General features: G+C 40.8%; 2 protein-coding genes across 9 annotated transcripts in view; one reads left to right on the top strand and one right to left on the bottom strand.

Annotated features, from left to right (window-relative positions):
- sona (sol narae) overlaps nt 1-17,484 on the top strand; it is a 499,516-nt gene that overhangs the window by 466,439 nt on the left and 15,593 nt on the right. For 2 of the 7 annotated variants that reach the window (XM_065223397.1, XM_065223398.1), the window contains 3 exons: nt 9,525-9,756; nt 9,833-9,933; nt 10,158-11,195. In XM_065223397.1, coding sequence (XP_065079469.1) covers nt 9,525-9,756; nt 9,833-9,933; nt 10,158-10,923 — 1,099 coding nt within the window. In that variant the 3' untranslated portion in view covers nt 10,924-11,195. Of the gene's footprint in view, nt 1-9,524; nt 9,757-9,832; nt 9,934-10,157; nt 11,196-17,484 lie in introns of those variants that run through there. The other 5 variants (XM_065223401.1, XM_065223400.1, XM_065223403.1 and 2 more) reach the window with 3 other exon arrangements.
- The window catches only part of LOC135702387 (homologous-pairing protein 2 homolog), a 369,039-nt gene that overhangs the window by 92,693 nt on the left and 258,862 nt on the right, over nt 1-17,484 (bottom strand). The window lies entirely within an intron of this gene.

Below are 17,484 nucleotides of genomic sequence, written 5' to 3' on the forward strand. Positions count from 1 at the left end.
CGCAAATGCCCGCACCTTAGCCTTAACCCCGGCCATAAGATTCTGCACAACCTGTGAATCAACCGTTTTTTGCATGTAAACCCATACTTTCTTCAGTTCCTCGACTGTCTTCACTACCTTAGGTCGTTTAAGAAGGTGCTGCTTCATAATCGCCCAGTACTTCTTGATGGGGCGGAGCTCCGGAGTGTTGGGAGGGTTGAACATTTTCGGCACGAAATTGACCTTATTGTCCGCATACCACTTCAGCATGTCCTTGGAGTAGTGGCATGAGGCCAAATCTGGCCAGAAGATTGTTGGGACGTTGTGGGCCTTCAGGAGAGGAAGCAGCCGCTTCTGGAGGCACTCTTTTATGTACACCTGTCCGTTCATCGTGTCCTGGGTCACGAAAGGTGCACTCCGCTTCCCGCACGTGCAGATGGCTTGCCAAACCAGGAATTTCTTCGCAAATTTGGACATCTTCTGAGTGCGGACATGCTCCGGAACGCTGAACTTATCCTTGGCCGTGAAAAACAGGTTGCCGGGGATCTGTTTGAAGTCGGCCTTCACATATGTTTCGTCGTCCATGACGCAGCATTCAACTTTCGTCAGCATGTTGTGGTACTACTTCCTGGCACGGGTTTTGGCGGACTTGTTCTGCTTCTCGTCGCGATTAGGGGCCTTTTGTACCTTGAACGTTCGAAGCCCAGCCTTAGTTTTGGCCTTCTGGACAAAACTTCGGCTTAGGTGCAGCTTCTTAGCCACATCCCTAACGAAGGCGTTCGAATTTCGGTTGAAGGCCCCAACTACGCGTTTGTGATTTTTGGTGTTGTACGGAATACTTTTTCCTTCACTTCTGGGCTTCCGATCGGTGGTCAACCGTTCCTCGAACCGCTTAATCACTCGCGACACCGTGGAATTCGCAATTCCCAACGTTTTAGCGATGGAACGATGCGAGAGATCCTTGTTCTCGTGATGAATGCGCAAGATTTTATCACGCACGAGCTGTTCTTTCGACTCCATTTCCGCGAGTTTTGATCACAGGACTTTAAAACTTGCAGGATGTAAATAATGCACTATGAACTAAATCCACCCAAATTTTCATTAAATTCTACCCAACGGTTAAAAAGTTAGAGCAATTTCATAGTGTGGCAATTTCATCGTGGACACCCTTTACTTCGGCCTAATCGCCCATTTTGGGCCTATCGAGCAGAAAACTTCAAATAAATCCATGATTTCAGAGTTAACAAGTCAATTATGCGTTTGGTACGATACTTTAGTTAATAATATGTAACGAAGTCAATGAGAACGCGTGATATAAAAGTTTGCACCGATTATTCCCAAAAACAAAAGAAGCGCTCCGACCGAATCCATTTTTATCTTCATCCGATAGGCCGAAGTGAATTCATTGGCGTTTCAATGCGTTAGGCCGATTTTAGAATCCGTAGGCCGAGTTTGGCGTCAAGAAGCAGTGTTAGACTTTTGACAATATCTCAACGATTGGTTTCTCTTTATCAAATCTGATACTGTTACACCAAAAAGGCTCGTTATTTGAGTAAAACTCTTCAAATGTATGCATGTTCATTATTTCATGACGTTTTAGAGATACAGGACATCAAAGTGTTCATGAAAATCCCATAATGTATTTTTTTATAAATAAATTATTGTTGAACAATATTTCAGAAAAAAAAACTATATGATTATCTATAAAAAATGGTTTTTGACAGCTAATTTCGTGTAAGAGGCATATATGATCGATTAAGGCGATTAATTTCCTTAAACTTTGCAGTTCATAGTTTTTCAATCAGACGCACGAGTTTCTACGTGTCTGGTACCTAATTGCATACTTAGGTACCATCTAATTCTTCATTGATACCTAGCCGATTCGTAAAAATATTTATTTCAGTAGCGAAAACTGAAACTTAAAGAGCGGCTTATCACATAAGCCTTCTGTAACTATCCCGTTAGGTCTTCAAAAGTATGAAGCTATGCTTTAAGATCTCTAACTTCAAGCTTGACACCTCCAAAGTTGAATATAATAGGCTTAGTTCCTAAGATCGTTGGAGTTAACAAGGCCTCTGGAGAGTTTATATTTGGAATTGACCCATAAGGTCTCTTGACATAGACTGTAAGGACTGTGATGTAGGCTTGTAAAGCATTTAAATTCATCCTATAAGGCCTCCAAAAATATTCGGCACACCTATAAGTTCTCAGGGGGCCTCCCTTAGCTCAGTCGGTGGCTGGTTTTGATCTCCGGTCTAGGAATTTTTCGGGTTGGAAATTTTCTCGACTTCCCTGGGCATAGAGTATCATTGTGCTTGCCACACAATATACAAATTCATACATTGGTATTGGCATCTAAAGCTCTCAATTAATAGCTGTGGAAGTCCATCTAGAACACTAAGTTGAGAGCACGCAATAAGCTAATATGCGATATGCAATAATCTTGAGATGCGAAGAAGAAGAAGATGAGTTCTCAGAAGTTAACCTAAAAAGCCTGTGGAGATATCCGGAGTCGATTCATATGGCTTCTGGTGTTGATCCAAGAAATATCTACTTTTGAACTGACAAAACGCTAAAATTGACTCCTACTACAGGCTAAGTTTAGAGCCCGCCAAAATCTCTGATGTTAACAAAAGTTAACCTAAGAGATATCTGTAGTTGATTTATAAGGTCTGTAGACACACCAACTCCCCTATTGCTGACACGTTGCCTACCGGCCATCATGTAGTTCGTATTGGTAAGGCTTATCGTGAGCTCAATTATCACTGTTTTCCTCTTGAAAGACCAGAACGCCTCTTCCACTGCTCTACGATCTTTTCCGATTTTCGATATCTTCTGTAAAGCCAAGGGACATGTGCGACTTTTCGGTTTTGTTTTACACCAGCTAATAAAGGTTGAACACGAAAAAATCCGGACACGAGAATCTTGTTGGGGTTTAACAATGCGTTTGTTTTTTCATAGCTCAATGTGACAGGTATACAATACATTAGTGGAATTTATGATTATTGTAAGACCATTATTTCAGTCTTCCTTCTTACCATCATTCCATTTTCGCTTAAAATCTTTCAGGTAAATTGCAGTTCCCCCTTTTTCATCAGTATGTGCTTCACAATTGACCAGTATTCATCAATTGGCCTTAGTTCCGGAGTTTTGGTCATCTCCTTGGGAACTACTGTGACGCCATTTTCGCTGTACTACTGTTTGGTGAAATTTGAGTAGTGGCAGCCTGCCAAGGCTATGCAATCCAAATCATGCCGCTTCAGAAAAAGCAGTGCAGAAGTCTCTGCCATAGGCACTCCTCCTGGTAAATTTGCTAGTTCATGGTCCCAGCAGTAACGAAAGTTTCGCTTTTCAGCCCACAACTGAAGATTGCTTGCAAGACAAGGAACTTTTTGGAGAATTTCTACTTCTTTTTGATTTTACATTCTTCCGGGGCACTCTTCCGGTCAACCGAGGTATAAAATCTCTTCCCATGAATTTGATCGAAAAGTGCCAGGAGCGGATAGACCGAGATTTTCGTTCCGAGCGTGCAGGATCGAATCGTGACGTGCTTGCTCTGATGAAGCCATGATGTAAACAAAAGAACTTATCCTGATAACCAATGGCTACTGTGATTCTATACACTCATAACTTCATTCAGTGAAATTTTGAAAAATTTTACTCAAAAAAAAATGCCTTAAGGCTCAAATGTCAATCAATCAATCACTTGCTTGTATTTGTTTTCCATTTTGGTGGTATTGGTGTTATCGAGAATATCACAAAACATGAAAAACTAATACAGCTACATCTTACGTATTTTATGAGATTTGATGGATAGGTAGTATTGAAATCATGCTGCTTAGTATATTTTCTTAAAATCTCAGGTAGGAGTTCGTCCCAAAAGTACTCGAATGATGCACTCCATTCAGCCAATTTATTTATGGTAATAGTAAGAATACAATAAAATACCCAAGTACCAAAAACGACTTGTGATCTAACGATCAAATGGTGAAACGACCCCAATGAAAAAAATGTCACTGAATCTGGATATTCAATCTATATGATTTATGTACATTTTTATTTTTAGATGTTCTGTTTGCCAATGCACTAACTTTAAATTACAACCTCATTTTCTATTATTTTTTAAGGAACATAATTTCGAAGAAATCCATTACTTTATCTTCAACTCTCACCTGGAAGTAGAGTTTTTTTTATCCAATGTGACACTCTCGCCAGAACTCTTACATCCCATCTTAAACGAACTGTCACGAACAGAGCCCTTTATTGCTTTTTGATTATTAAAATAGTTTTCCCGTCTGCGGAAACGTCTGAAAATATATTTTGTTAAATGTTGATATCAGTGAAAATAAGGACGCAAGTGTATTATATGTTGATAAATGACCATCAAGAATGCAACAAAAAAAATTATGACATTTGTCAATAAACAGTTTGCGGCCACTGAGGCCGTACTGAAATTTATCATTTATCAACTGACTGATTGGAGCGATATTAATTTGGTCTGTCTTCGGGTAAGACACGCACGGGAAACTCCTTGTCTTCACTATCATTTTCCACTGTATCACCAGCTCAAATGATTTTTTTAAGTGCTTCTCGTTTATGTGCAGCTATTTGTTCTTTCGATTCCCACGGCATCATTCGAATATTGACTAGGTATATTATACGGAAGTCACGCACAGCTGCACTGTGTTGTTTGTTTGTAAACATCAGCATAATCATATGGTCGAACATATGATATTTTAGTTAGTCGTGTTGCCGGTTTACCCAAAAGAGAAAATATGTAATTTTATTAAAACAAAATTTCGATAGAAAAGTGTCATCTAGGGTGATGATTTTATCTTTTCAATAAATAAAATGTTCCTGAATAGAAAATAATTGAGTTGCTCTGCACAAAGATGCTTCTATCAATCATAGAATTTATTTTACTGAATCTTATGTAATAGTTTCATGAAACTGTTTTGGCAACATTGGCCAATGATTGCTGCTAGGATAAAACATGAGATGCGTAGCTTAACGCATACATTCATAATGTGCGCATGTGTCAGTCTTGTTGTGATCTTTCGTTGTTTACCGGTAAATCCTGAATTAAAATACAGTTTTTCAACTAATTTTCATTATAAATCCGGTTTAACTTATTAGATTGTGAAAGTAGATATATGTGCAGATGTAGTGAAGACAATTTAAATGCTGTATCCCTTCTGGAAGTGAGTAGAATAAGCGGTGTTCAATTTGGCTCTGGGATTTTTTTTTATTGTGATGACTTTTTGTGTGTCGTAGTGCTAGGCCAAAAAATAAATTCGATGTTATTGAAAAGCAGATATCTACCCAACAAAATGAGATGTTGCTTGAATAAAAGGTGAGTGCATTAAGATAATGAATCAGAGCAAACTTCGAAATACTTGTTGTTGGTGTATTTCGTGTGTTTAGGCTGGAAAAAGCTTCAGAAGATGTGGGTGGTTATTTTCATCAACTCGTTCCCACTTTTTGATGATCATCATTGATGACACCTTCTGAGGCTGACTGTTAGTTGCCTCTTAATGGCAGCATTTTTAATGTGTCCGTATTTTTTCGTGTTCAACCTTTAGCTCGTTCAAGGGAAATGTTAACTAGTAAATTCATCATCTACATAGAAAAGCAATCAGACTTCAGCAATGATTGGCTTTATTGAGTAACAAAGTTAACTCGCAGATGATTTAAAAAAAAAATAATTCAATATAATTTTAAAATAGGTAGGGTAAAAGTCGGCTTCGGCACCCATTGACGGTTTTCGGCAACCAAAATACAAGCGTTAATTTCACTGTATTTTTCCATCAAAAACCTCTGCTGAAATTACTCATACGATTCCTTAGTCTTTCAGCTTCAATCTGAATACATTTTTACGACTGAGCAATCACGTTAGCCAGATTTTTCTTTAAATGATATACAAGCACTACAAAATGCGGCTGAGTTGTCGATAATAGAACAGCTGGTCAACACACGGTTCAAATGGAAAAGGTTGCAGTAGAAAAATTTGCAGCCGACAATACTCACACTTCTGAGTAGTTTGGAGCGTTGTAAAAACGCGTTCAAACAGTTTTGAACAATTATGTCGATTGAAATGGATAGAGAAGCAAGCAGCAGATAAATGTAAACGAACAAACATGTCATATGTGTTCGTGGGGGCGACCTCGGCGTAGTGGTTAGCATCCATACCACTCACGCCAAAGTCACGAGTTCAAATCTCACCCCCGGACAAGTCACGAATGACCCAAGAGCGTTAAAATGACTATAATTAAAAAAAAATATATGTGTTCGTGACGCTGATAAAATGCTAATAGAATTGCGGACGCTGCTTAGATTGACGAGAATACGTAAATTCCCCTATATCGTCTTCATTTTCTTCAGAACTACTGTGCATTGAACATTTTCAATTTTGAGTTTAATTTATCTCATTTGACTCAAACAATCATGATCTGTGTAATGTTAAATGATGTTACCAAAAACGGGAATATTACCAAAATCGGCAGTAGACTAAACGAGTTTTACCAAAAACGATAAGGCACTGTATTAGATTTGTTCTACCCATGAATAAAAATAGGCGATTAGGCCGAAGTGAATGATTACCCTAGATACTTAGAATAAAAATAAATATTAAGATAGATGGACACAAAAATATGAAAATACAAGTTTACCGCCATGTACCGGGGTTTCAGGACTTGTCAGAATCTCAATGAAATAGATTAGTTTCACGAATGAAGAATCTGAAAAACTCGACTTTCTCCGCTATCCATTATAGAACTTGTAAAATTTGAATTTTTCAAAAAATGTGTAGTACAGAAACGGAAGGACTACGTCTTTGTGGACTTTACTGGGGTGCAAAAAACCTGTAACGAAATAGTGTTAGGTTTTAAACGCTTATAACTTGGCCATTTATTTATAGATTTAATTTCTTTTAACATCCTTTGATTCCAAATTTATGTGAGATTTGCTTGGTGTAAAGATTATAGTAATTTACCATTGGTAAACTATTGAGCATTGATCAAACTTCTAAGCCGCAATCAACAAATCACGAGCAAGATCGGTTGCGATTTCTCCTCGATTTTTTAGGAAAAAAAACTTCTTGAATACCGTAGAACCTCATTGAATAGCTAAAAGTGGATGTAACGGTCATTCGCTTTGAATTTGTTTACCGAGTATATCTACAGTGCCCAATGGCGCTAGTCAATGTAATGCTATTGTGATTTGAATTCGACTTAGGTATTGAGTTACTTTTATCGGCCGTGTAGAATGGGTAAATTGAGTAGCTCCACTTTTACGATTTTAAGTGAAATGTTCAGTGATGTCATGGTGGTCAAAACTGGTGACCCTCCACGGTAACCAGTTATTGAAAAAAAGAACAAATTTTTATCATTTGTGACGCAAAGGGTAATTCTAAATCAGTAACCAGTTCCAAATTTACCATGACATCACTGATCATTGAGTTCAGAATTAGTGTTCCAGGTGGCACTAATAAATTATTTGCTCAATTTGACATCTTGACTAGATACAAGGTTTCTGTCTTTAGAAAAGATTTTCAAGTAAAAGAGATTTATTGGATGGTGTACATCACACTAGTATACTATTTCGTTTCTAATTGCTTTAACTTGCGACTTCGATTAGATAGAAGGAAGCGGTCTTGGACAAAGTTGATCTGATGAATAAGACCTATTGGATGATGGACAGCTCAGTTCAGAATTCAATTTGACATCTTATTGCTTGCTTTAACTTGACAGCACGACTAGATAGAAGTTTGCTGCCTTCAGTTCTGAATGACAAGACCTATCGTATCTCACTCGAAATAATGACTAACCACTAGTGATATTTAATACTAATGGCTTGCTTAAGTCGTCATCTCGACTAGATAGAAGGTTGCTGACAGCATGACCTATTGTATAGTGGACAGCTCAGTTCTAACGGCGCCGGTGGTGTAGTGGTAAGCGTGATTACCTCTCACCCCAGCAGGCCTGGGTTCAATCCCAGTCGGCGCCGCCGGGATGTTCTGAGGCATAACATCTCTGATCACGCCTTCCTTCGGAAGGGAAGTAAAGCCGTTGGTCCCCGGTTCATGAGTTGATGGGTCGATAGGTAGGGTCCAGGTGTGGGAGCTGCCTTCCTGGCACGTCGGTAGCATTGGTGCTCAGCACGGAAAACAAGATCGACGGAAAAAACAAACCAAAGGAAAAAAAAAAGCTCAGTTCTAAATTATCCCAGCGAGCATACGATTTGACTTATAATTACTTGCTTTAATAGATGGTTGTAGTTTTTGGCAAAGTTGATCACATTTATAAGACCTATTGTATGGTGGCCAGTTTAGTTGAAAATTTCTTCACCAGTGTATCAACTGACTTTCTACCTTTGGCCTTGTTGGATGGTGCACAGTTTAGTTCAAAATTCTGTCACCAGGGAAGTAAAGGTACCGCTAAAATAATAATTCTTTAAATCGAAATTTTGATATTTTTTTCTTATTATCTATAGTTATTACATCTCAACTGGAACTTTGCTTTTGTCTTCAACTTTCATTTCATCTGCTGTTTTGGGACTTCCGTCGATACTTGTGAAATGGAGATGACACGAATATAACGTATTGGCTTGTAACGTATTGATTTGTAAAAATTGATATTAAAATGTAATAATATGGTGTAATACTTATATGTATTTTAAACCGGTTTCGTTATATGAAAAGCATTTCAAAAAGCAAATTTTCACTCCGGTTCACGTAAATAAACTTTGCTCAGTAGGTACCTGAAAATTGGTTGTACATATTTGAAACCTAGTTTTGATGGGATAGGAATTGAGTTTTGAAATATGAAAATTCAATTCAATTAAGGATATTGAATGTCCTCTAATTTCAAAGCTTTGAATTCAATGTTATAATAGAATTAATAAATCAATAATATATTAATCAATTAATAATTAGTTAAACTATTAAGCAAAAAATAATCCTGTAGTCGTCTGATGTAGTCGTACTTTGGACACAAGCTATTTTTTCTCCCAAAAATCGGTTACAAACATTTTGAGATATTTGGGTTTTTAAATTGTTTTTCTCTACAGCTTAGTCTCAGACATCATTTCGATTAGAAATGCCATTTCCATGCTACAATTTTTTAAGAAATTTTACTGTCAAATTTTACAAGATCCGAAATGTCCGAATTTAAGTAAAAATGTGAATCACTATCCATAACAAACAATTCCGGAAAGTTTAATACACATAGGAAAAGATCAATTCAAAACTTATGCTGTTGCTTAGAACTATATATAACTATATTGACATTTTGGCCATAACTTCCGAGCTTTTACGGAATTTTTCATCAAAATCTTATCGCTATTTTGAGTGTTTTCAATGTAATCTTATCGTTTTACAGTCATGAAAGCGTTCGTATCTGTCTTTTGATGTTTATATACCAGTTTTGTGCGTATTTTTTACATGATTTGGCGCTTTAGCGCCATTTTGTATTTAATAGCTATTTCACTGTTTTAAGACTACATTGCGTGCAACAAACCCAACACTAATCCGATTTTCTTCCTTACAGTGGTGACACCGCCAGTTGCCTGCACAATCCACCTCACGAGGACGAAGCGTTGGGCCGTTCCCTGCCGGGTACGCTCCTGTCACTGGACGCCCAATGCCGGCGGGACCGGGGGACTTCGGCGTGCTTCAAGGACGAACGAGTCTGCGCCCAGCTGTTCTGTTTCGATTCGGCCAGCGGGTACTGCGTAGCGTACCGACCGGCTGCCGAGGGATCCACCTGCGGTGATGGACAAGTAAGATTGACGATGGACGGGGAGGGAGTGGGAGAGCCTTTTTGGTGTTCCGATCTAAACTTGACTGTCATTTCAGCACTGCTTGGATGGTAAATGCGTCGCCGAAAATGAGAACATAATTCCCGACTATTCACAGCATACACCGTCGTACGCGCGGTTCAACCAACAACCAGTCAAGTATGTATAGCATTTTGATTCAGTAGTTGACACATTCCTTTTGGTTAGCGATGTTACTCTCAGCCATAGTTGAAACTTCAGTAAGATAGCGATTACACTGAATTCGATAAGAATCAGAAAATACACACACACACAGATATTACCGTTGTACATACCGATCTCAAGCCAATTTCAAAACAAACACACTGTTGAATGATCAAATTTTAACGGATCAACTTCTCTAGATATAACTACGACGACAAGTCAGGTCAGCAGGAAGAATATTATGAACCATCTAGTAGCACGTCGTCCACAACGACCACCTCCACAACCACCACCACAACGACAACCACCACCACCACACCACCACCGCCGCCACCGACATCGACGAGGAATTATTACCAATATTTCAACCACAAGTCCACGAGTACATATCATAGTAATTTGCATTCTACTAGCTCTAGTAATAACGGTAACAGTAATCACTATAACCACAACAATAACGATAATCAACAACAATCGACCACTGAATCCGACTACTACCGCACGAAAGCGACCAAGACCCCGTACGTGTTCAGTAAATACACATTCAGCTCGACCAAGAGCCCGTACACTTACAGTCAGTTCACGGCCAGTAGTACGACACCGTCCACCACTAGCACAAGCACCACACAGTCCTCCCCGTTCTGGGAAAATCACCACAACAATCAACAACAACAACACCACCAGCACCAACAAAGCAATGGTGACGGTGCTTCCTTCAGCAGTGGTCAAACGACCACTACTACCACACGCAAACCCAAGTCCACCTATCACCCGGTGTTCGACGTGTACTTCAATCGGATCGCTCAGACGACGACGCGAAATCCGTACAACTTCAGTTTCTACGTCAAGCGCACGACCAAGAGTCCGAACTATGCGCTAAACTACGTAGGGGCCAATAGTCAAATCAGCTCCAACCGGGCGACGATCAGTAGTAGTAGTGGTGGAAGCGGAACTGTCAGTGGATAGAAGCACTCTTGTACAGTACCCGGTCCATATGTAGCAAACAGGGGTCGTTCGAACCTGCGCTCAAGCCAACAGAACACACTTTTTTGTTAAAGAAAAAAAAACGCGCCAGGCAGCGTCGCCATGTTCTGTTGATCGCTATTGCACAATATTGAAAAATGTTAGATCCCTGATTTCCCCTTTCTGTCAATGTTTGTGTGTTCACTGCCGCTTTCCTATTATACACTTTCTCTCTCTTCTTATACGTTTCTTCTCTTTTTTGTTGAGATTGTTATTTTTTTGTTAAATTGCGATGTTTTTTTTTTATATTAATTTTCTTTTTGCAAAATCCGTGTTTAATGTTATTCGGTTCTGCTGTTTTACGTTCTGAGCCCTTCGGAGTTACTAACCAGCTACTTTCCTATGTTAGAATATTTCTATCCTAACCTCAAACCAATTTAATCAAACTGAGCACACATTCGCCGAATTGAAGAAAAAAAAGAAAAAGTCTGCCATCTATTTAAATTATACCCTTACGAAGTAAGATAGAGCACCCCTTCATTGAGAAGTATATTTTTCGCGGGATTACGAAAAATAGAGCTTTTATATATATACACATATACATACATGTAAGCAAATGAAAAACGCCGTACATTACGACTTCTACCACTCTACATCTATGACACACATACGCATCACGGGTAAGAAATTGCACTTTGATATTTTAAACCAAATTATTCTGAGAAATACATGCTGCCTTTTAGCACCATTTTCAACACATTTCTACTCTCGCCCAAGAGTGGCTGACTCTTTCTGACTCTTTTTGTAATTTATTCTACCTTGCGCACACTCCGAGAAGCCACTCGACTTCCATTGTAGATTTGAAATCATGTTTCTTCTCTGTATTTTCTGATTAGAAAAAAAATCACAACTTTCAACTCGTTTCGTTCTAGAAGCAGACTCTGTCTAATAAATCTTTCGAAAATGCTGACACTTCCAAACAACCACTAAGTAGCACTCGCTCCAATCAGTGACGAACACTTACTTTCCCCTTTAATCGACTAAAACTACTACAACTGTACCTCTGAACTATTACTACTACTACTACTACTACTACTACTCTACGCAAAACTGCAAACTGTCTTTACTGACTCGATTTTGTCTACGTACTAATCCAATTTCAGTGTAAGACTAACCCGTTCGTTTCGCAATTGAGTAACCCAACCGCCCACGCTTGTTTTAGTATTTTCTTATTACTAACATTTCATCACTCCCAATTTGTAACAAAAGCAACGTACTAACCACCATGATAAACACACCCATCTGCCTCCCGTTTTATGCTTTGTAGTTTAGCGTATACTAGTGTATGTATATCCACTGTCCGAAAACAATCGAACCTAGCTAGTGGACAAGCTGTAAAAATTGTACAAAACCTAGGAAGTCGGACAAAGTAAACAAAAGGAACAAAATGGAGGTTGTGACCAGAAAATAATACGTATCGAACGATTGAAGCCGAATCCGGATGCAGCTGCTTCATGCTAACTAATGATGAACATAAACCTAGCATTCGAAATTTGTAGTTTTAAGCTTGTACCATAAATACTGATGCACAACTGTAAATAATGTAACCAATGTATAGGCATAAGTTAATCGAACAAATTGATTGGATTTTCAGCTTAGTAAGGGATACCGTTAAACAGAAATGAAAAAAAAAAATAGATTCCAACTACGGTTGCTTTCGCAGGGCTCGTTAGTTAGACGAAAACATGTGTGTTATAAAATATAGTCACTCTCTCTAAATTAGTTTGATATTCGATAGTAAAACCATTGTGAACAGAGCTGAACCTTATCACAATCAGGGTTCCTTCGATTCATCACGATTTAATAATGGAATTATGGAATTATTGGATGCTAAATATAATGATATTTTGTAGAACTTGTCAGCTACAAGAAGAGTTTGAAAAGTATGCGTTTGACACATGAAACTAGTCAATTTCGTTTTCAGTGAATCAGATTGTGATTCTCTGAAGGCGAGATTGACAGGTTATATGTGTCAAACACATTTTTTTCAACCTCTTCTAGTAATTTATGCTGCGGATACTCTTGTATGACAAACTTTGAACACATCCATGACCACACTTGTGTAGTTACAAATAATTATCATGATCATAGTTTGTCATACAAGTGTATCCGCTGCATTACAAGTACAAAATATGATTATAGCAAATATCATAAATTACAATATGGCTCACTCTTATATTATCTCCAAGACATGATTTTTCCCGACACTAGCAGCACTAGTGACACGAAAGGTGACTAGTACACTGTAAATTGAGCACTTAGCAGTTGACAGCTCAAAATCAACAAAGCTCCAGTTTGAATAAAATTGTAATAGGTTTGTTCCTGTATTTGCTTTTTTGCTTTTGCTGTAGGACAATAATACAGGAATCCCCGATTTCCACGGTGGGTGGTGCCGTCTACCAACCGCCATTTCAACAAATGGAGCTGATTTTTTGTATGTGATTAGGACCAACCACAACCAGAGTTGCGACCTATCAGATGATGGTACACGGGGAAAAAAAAGAGTTCCCATATTCGTGAATCGCAGCCGTGAACCATAGTTCACGGTGTGTATTTGAGAAAATTTTGTTCTGGATAGCTGGCCGTGATTTTTAGTTCACGGTCCGTTCCCGTTTTCGGGAACGGATTTTTTTCCGAGTAGTAACGCTTTGTACATTCCTAAAGGGTGATACGGTCAAAATTTGGTCAATATCAACTTGACGTATTTCTTTCAATTTTGCATTTAAAAAACCTGAACACCCCTCATTTTGAAGGTGTGTGTGTGTAGAATGTTGCTCCTATTTTGATTTTGGAATTCACTCTTCAGTTGTCAAAATGCCGTCCAAGCAAGAAGAGCAGCGTATCAAAATTTTGCTCGCGCATCGCGAAAATCCGAGCTACTCGCACGCAAAGTTGGCAAAATCGCTAAAAGTTGCCAAATCAACCGTTACAAATGTAATTAAAGTGTTTGGGGAACGTTTGTCGACAGCCAGGAAGTCTGGATCGGGGGGAAATCGAAAACCGGAAGCCGCTGAGACGACAAAGAGAGTTGCCGGTAGTTTCAAGCGAAACCCTAACCTCACTCTCCAAGATGCCGCAAATAAGCTGGGTGTATCGTCTACAACCGTGCATCGAGCCAAAAAACGAGCCGGACTATCGACTTACAAGAAGGTAGTGACTCCAAATCGCGATGATAAACAAAATACGACGGCCAAAGCGCGATCCCGGAGGCTGTACACGACGATGCTGACGAAGTTTGACTGCGTGGTAATGGACGACGAAACCTACGTCAAAGCCGACTACAAGCAGCTTCCGGGACAGGAGTTTTATACGGCAAAAGGAAGGGGAAAGGTAGCAAATGTTTTCAAGCACATGAAACTGTCAAAGTTCGCAAAGAAATATCTGGTTTGGCAAGCCATCTGTACCTGTGGCTTGAAAAGCAGCATTTTCATAGCTTCCGGGACTGTCAACCAAGAAATTTACGTGAAAGAGTGTTTGAATAAACGTCTGCTGCCTTTCCTGAAGAAACACGGTTGTTCCGTACTGTTTTGGCCGGATTTGGCATCTTGCCATTACGGTAAAAAGGCCATGGAGTGGTACGCCGCCAACAACGTGCAGGTGGTTCCCAAGGACAAGAACCCTCCCAACACGCCAGAGCTCCGCCCAATTGAGAAATACTGGGCTATTGTCAAGTGGAACCTAAAGAAGACCAAAAAAACTGCTAAGGGCGAGCAGCAGTTCAAGGCAAACTGGCTTTCTGCGGCGAAGAAGGTGGACAAGGTGGCTGTACAAAATCTGATGGCAGGGGTCAAGCGTAAGGCCCGGCAATTCGGATTTGGAAAAGCGGAAGCCTAACTGAATATTTTTCCTGAATTTTATACTAATTGAACTTGAAAAAGAAATTTAATTTGATTTTTTAAATAAACGATTTCACCGATTTACACGCGTTTTCCCTTGACCAAATTTTGACCGTATCACCCTTTATCAATGTGCTCATCGAAGCTCTCTCCATAACCATCCATCAAGTTGACGAAAGAAGTAAAAAGCAACTGGTGAATGTTGTGATCCATCACCGATCTGGTCATTCTCGACAATCACGACACTCATCTGTGCTCGTTTTGAATCAGTTGTTGCTTTGCTTGATTATGTGAGTGTGTTGGTCAGTGAGCCCAACAGCTTCCGTTTAATATTGCCTGCTTTGTTTGCAACTCACACAGTCGCGCCTGCCGAGACGAACTTGGAATGCGTGGAATTGTTTTCATTTTCTTCTGTCGTTTCGCTTTTTCTCATCATCGTACTGCAGAAGTCTTCACTGTTTTCGTTGTGCTATTCTCCATCAGCAGCGAGTGTTACGCCTGTGAGCAGCGACCCTTACTGGTGATTGTTGTTTGCCAAAACGTTCTGTCAGCGATAGTCGGTTTATGCGTACACGAGTGTCACGTGAGTGTCATGATATTTTGCATCACTGACCACAACTCATACTCTCAGCACTAGCTGGAGTTGCTAGATCGCTACTCTTCTCTTACGCTGCAACTCTGACATAATCTGCATGACTGCTTTGTTGACGGCATTCCAAGTGCTCTTCTCTCGACACATTTCATCGACGACATTTACCACGTTAAGGACGGGCATCTCCCTTCGCACTGCCTCGAACCTTGAACAGTTGAAGACCTCTGGCCAGAGGGGTGACGCTGCGTGTCCGAACCGATACAGGTATTTCCTGAAACAGCCGTAGCCAGACGGGAACTGCGTTAGGTGGAAGTTACTTCTCCGTGTTTCCTGTTAACCCTGGTCGAAAGAATCGGTATTAATATATGTGTCCATCTACCGTTCTCTACTGTATTCCACTTCTGTTGCCACTTTGCCAACGACTCCGCTCTCACAACTTTCCGTACTCTCCCGGCTTCTCTCCGCCTGTAGCACTCACTGTCCTCCGCCAGGGTGATGCCGATAGGGATCATTCCAGCGATAACACAGACTGCTTTCGACGAGATGGTTCTGTATTCATTCATGACTTGCATGGCCATAAGCCGGAACGTACTGCTGGACCTCCATACCGCAGTATCGACGACGACACACTGGCCAGAAGACTCTTTTTGTTACTGCTGGGACCAAAGTTGTTCGGCATGATTCTAGCTATCGCGTTGATAGCCTTCGAAGCCTTATCACAGGCATATTCGACGTGGCTGTTGAAGTTTAGCCGGTCATCGATCATTACTCCCAGGAATTTCAACACACGCTTCAACGCTATGGCGTGCTCTCCGACGGTGATTTCTGCCCGCTGTACCACTTTACAGTTACTGACCAATAGCACTTTCGTTTTGTGGTGGGCTATCTGCAGCTTCGCTCCTTGCATCCAGTTACCAATCATGTCAATCGCCTCGGTTGCCAACACTTCCAGCGTCTCGCCTGTTATCGTCAAGATGACATCGTCCGCAAAGCCAACGATCTCAACTCCTTTGGTCAGCTTCAGCATTAGCACGCCGTTGTACATCCCGTTCCAAAGCGTTGGACCATGGATGGGGCCTTGTGGAACTCCCGCTGTGATTCAAATCGATCTTTGTCTCATGTCTGACTCGTAGACCGCTTAATTTTTCAGGATCCTGTACAGGTAGTCAGGGACCCTCATTCTATGCAGCGCTTCGGCGATGGCCTCCCAGCTTGCGCTGTTGAACGCATTCTTGACGTCGATCGTTATTACGGCGCAATATCGATCTCCTCTCCGCTTCTGTTGGGACGCCTTCTTGGCTCTCTCGACCACTGTCCGAATCGGCATCTATCGGTGATCTCCCTTTCCGGAATCTGAACTGCCTCTCGGACAATCCGTGCTCACTCTCTGTACGTTTCGTCAGCCTGTTTAGGATGATCCTCTCCAAGAGTTTTCCGAGTGTATCCAGTGGCATATAGGCGGTTTTCCTGGTTTCGGCAGCAACACTAGCTTCTGTATCTTCCAGCATCTGCAGCACCATTCTGAACATATCCGGGGACCAACCCTTTCGCCACTGCTATGAGTTCCTCGTTCGTGACTTCGACGTTACCCTCTCCTTACGGTGTAGGTGGCCAGGTCGTTGGGTCGTACTTCGGGAAAAGTCCTTCGACGATGACTTTCAGCTTCTCTGGGCACTTTTCAGCGGGCATCGTTGGACCACGATATGCGTCGCGCCAGGGGTTGGCATCAGCGTCTCGACACAGCTCCTTAAAACAGTTTGAATTGCTGTGCTTTATCACTCGATCAAGTGCGGCCCTGGTCGCTCGAAACACTCCTCTTCGTTCGTCTCTGTCTGTTTCTGTTCTTGCTCTCTGAACACGTCTTCTGGCTCTGAGACAACTAGCGCGGAGGCTGCTAAGTGCTTCGTTCCACCAGTAAGCTGGACGCCGTCTGTTATTTGACTCCAGTTTCCTCGGTATGCTCGTGTCACTAACGTTTTTGTCAGCTCGTCCGCGTTCAGATCCGTGGGGCCCCTATCCACACGAAGTGCCTCAACGAAAAGATCCTTGTTGAAAGCCTTCCTCTTCCACTTCCGG

The sequence above is a fragment of the Ochlerotatus camptorhynchus genome, unplaced genomic scaffold, assembly GCF_037179485.1.
Source record: "Ochlerotatus camptorhynchus isolate MF236.1 unplaced genomic scaffold, CSIRO-AGI_Acam_v1.1 ptg000192l, whole genome shotgun sequence".
NCBI classification, from domain to species: domain Eukaryota; kingdom Metazoa; phylum Arthropoda; class Insecta; order Diptera; family Culicidae; genus Ochlerotatus; species Ochlerotatus camptorhynchus.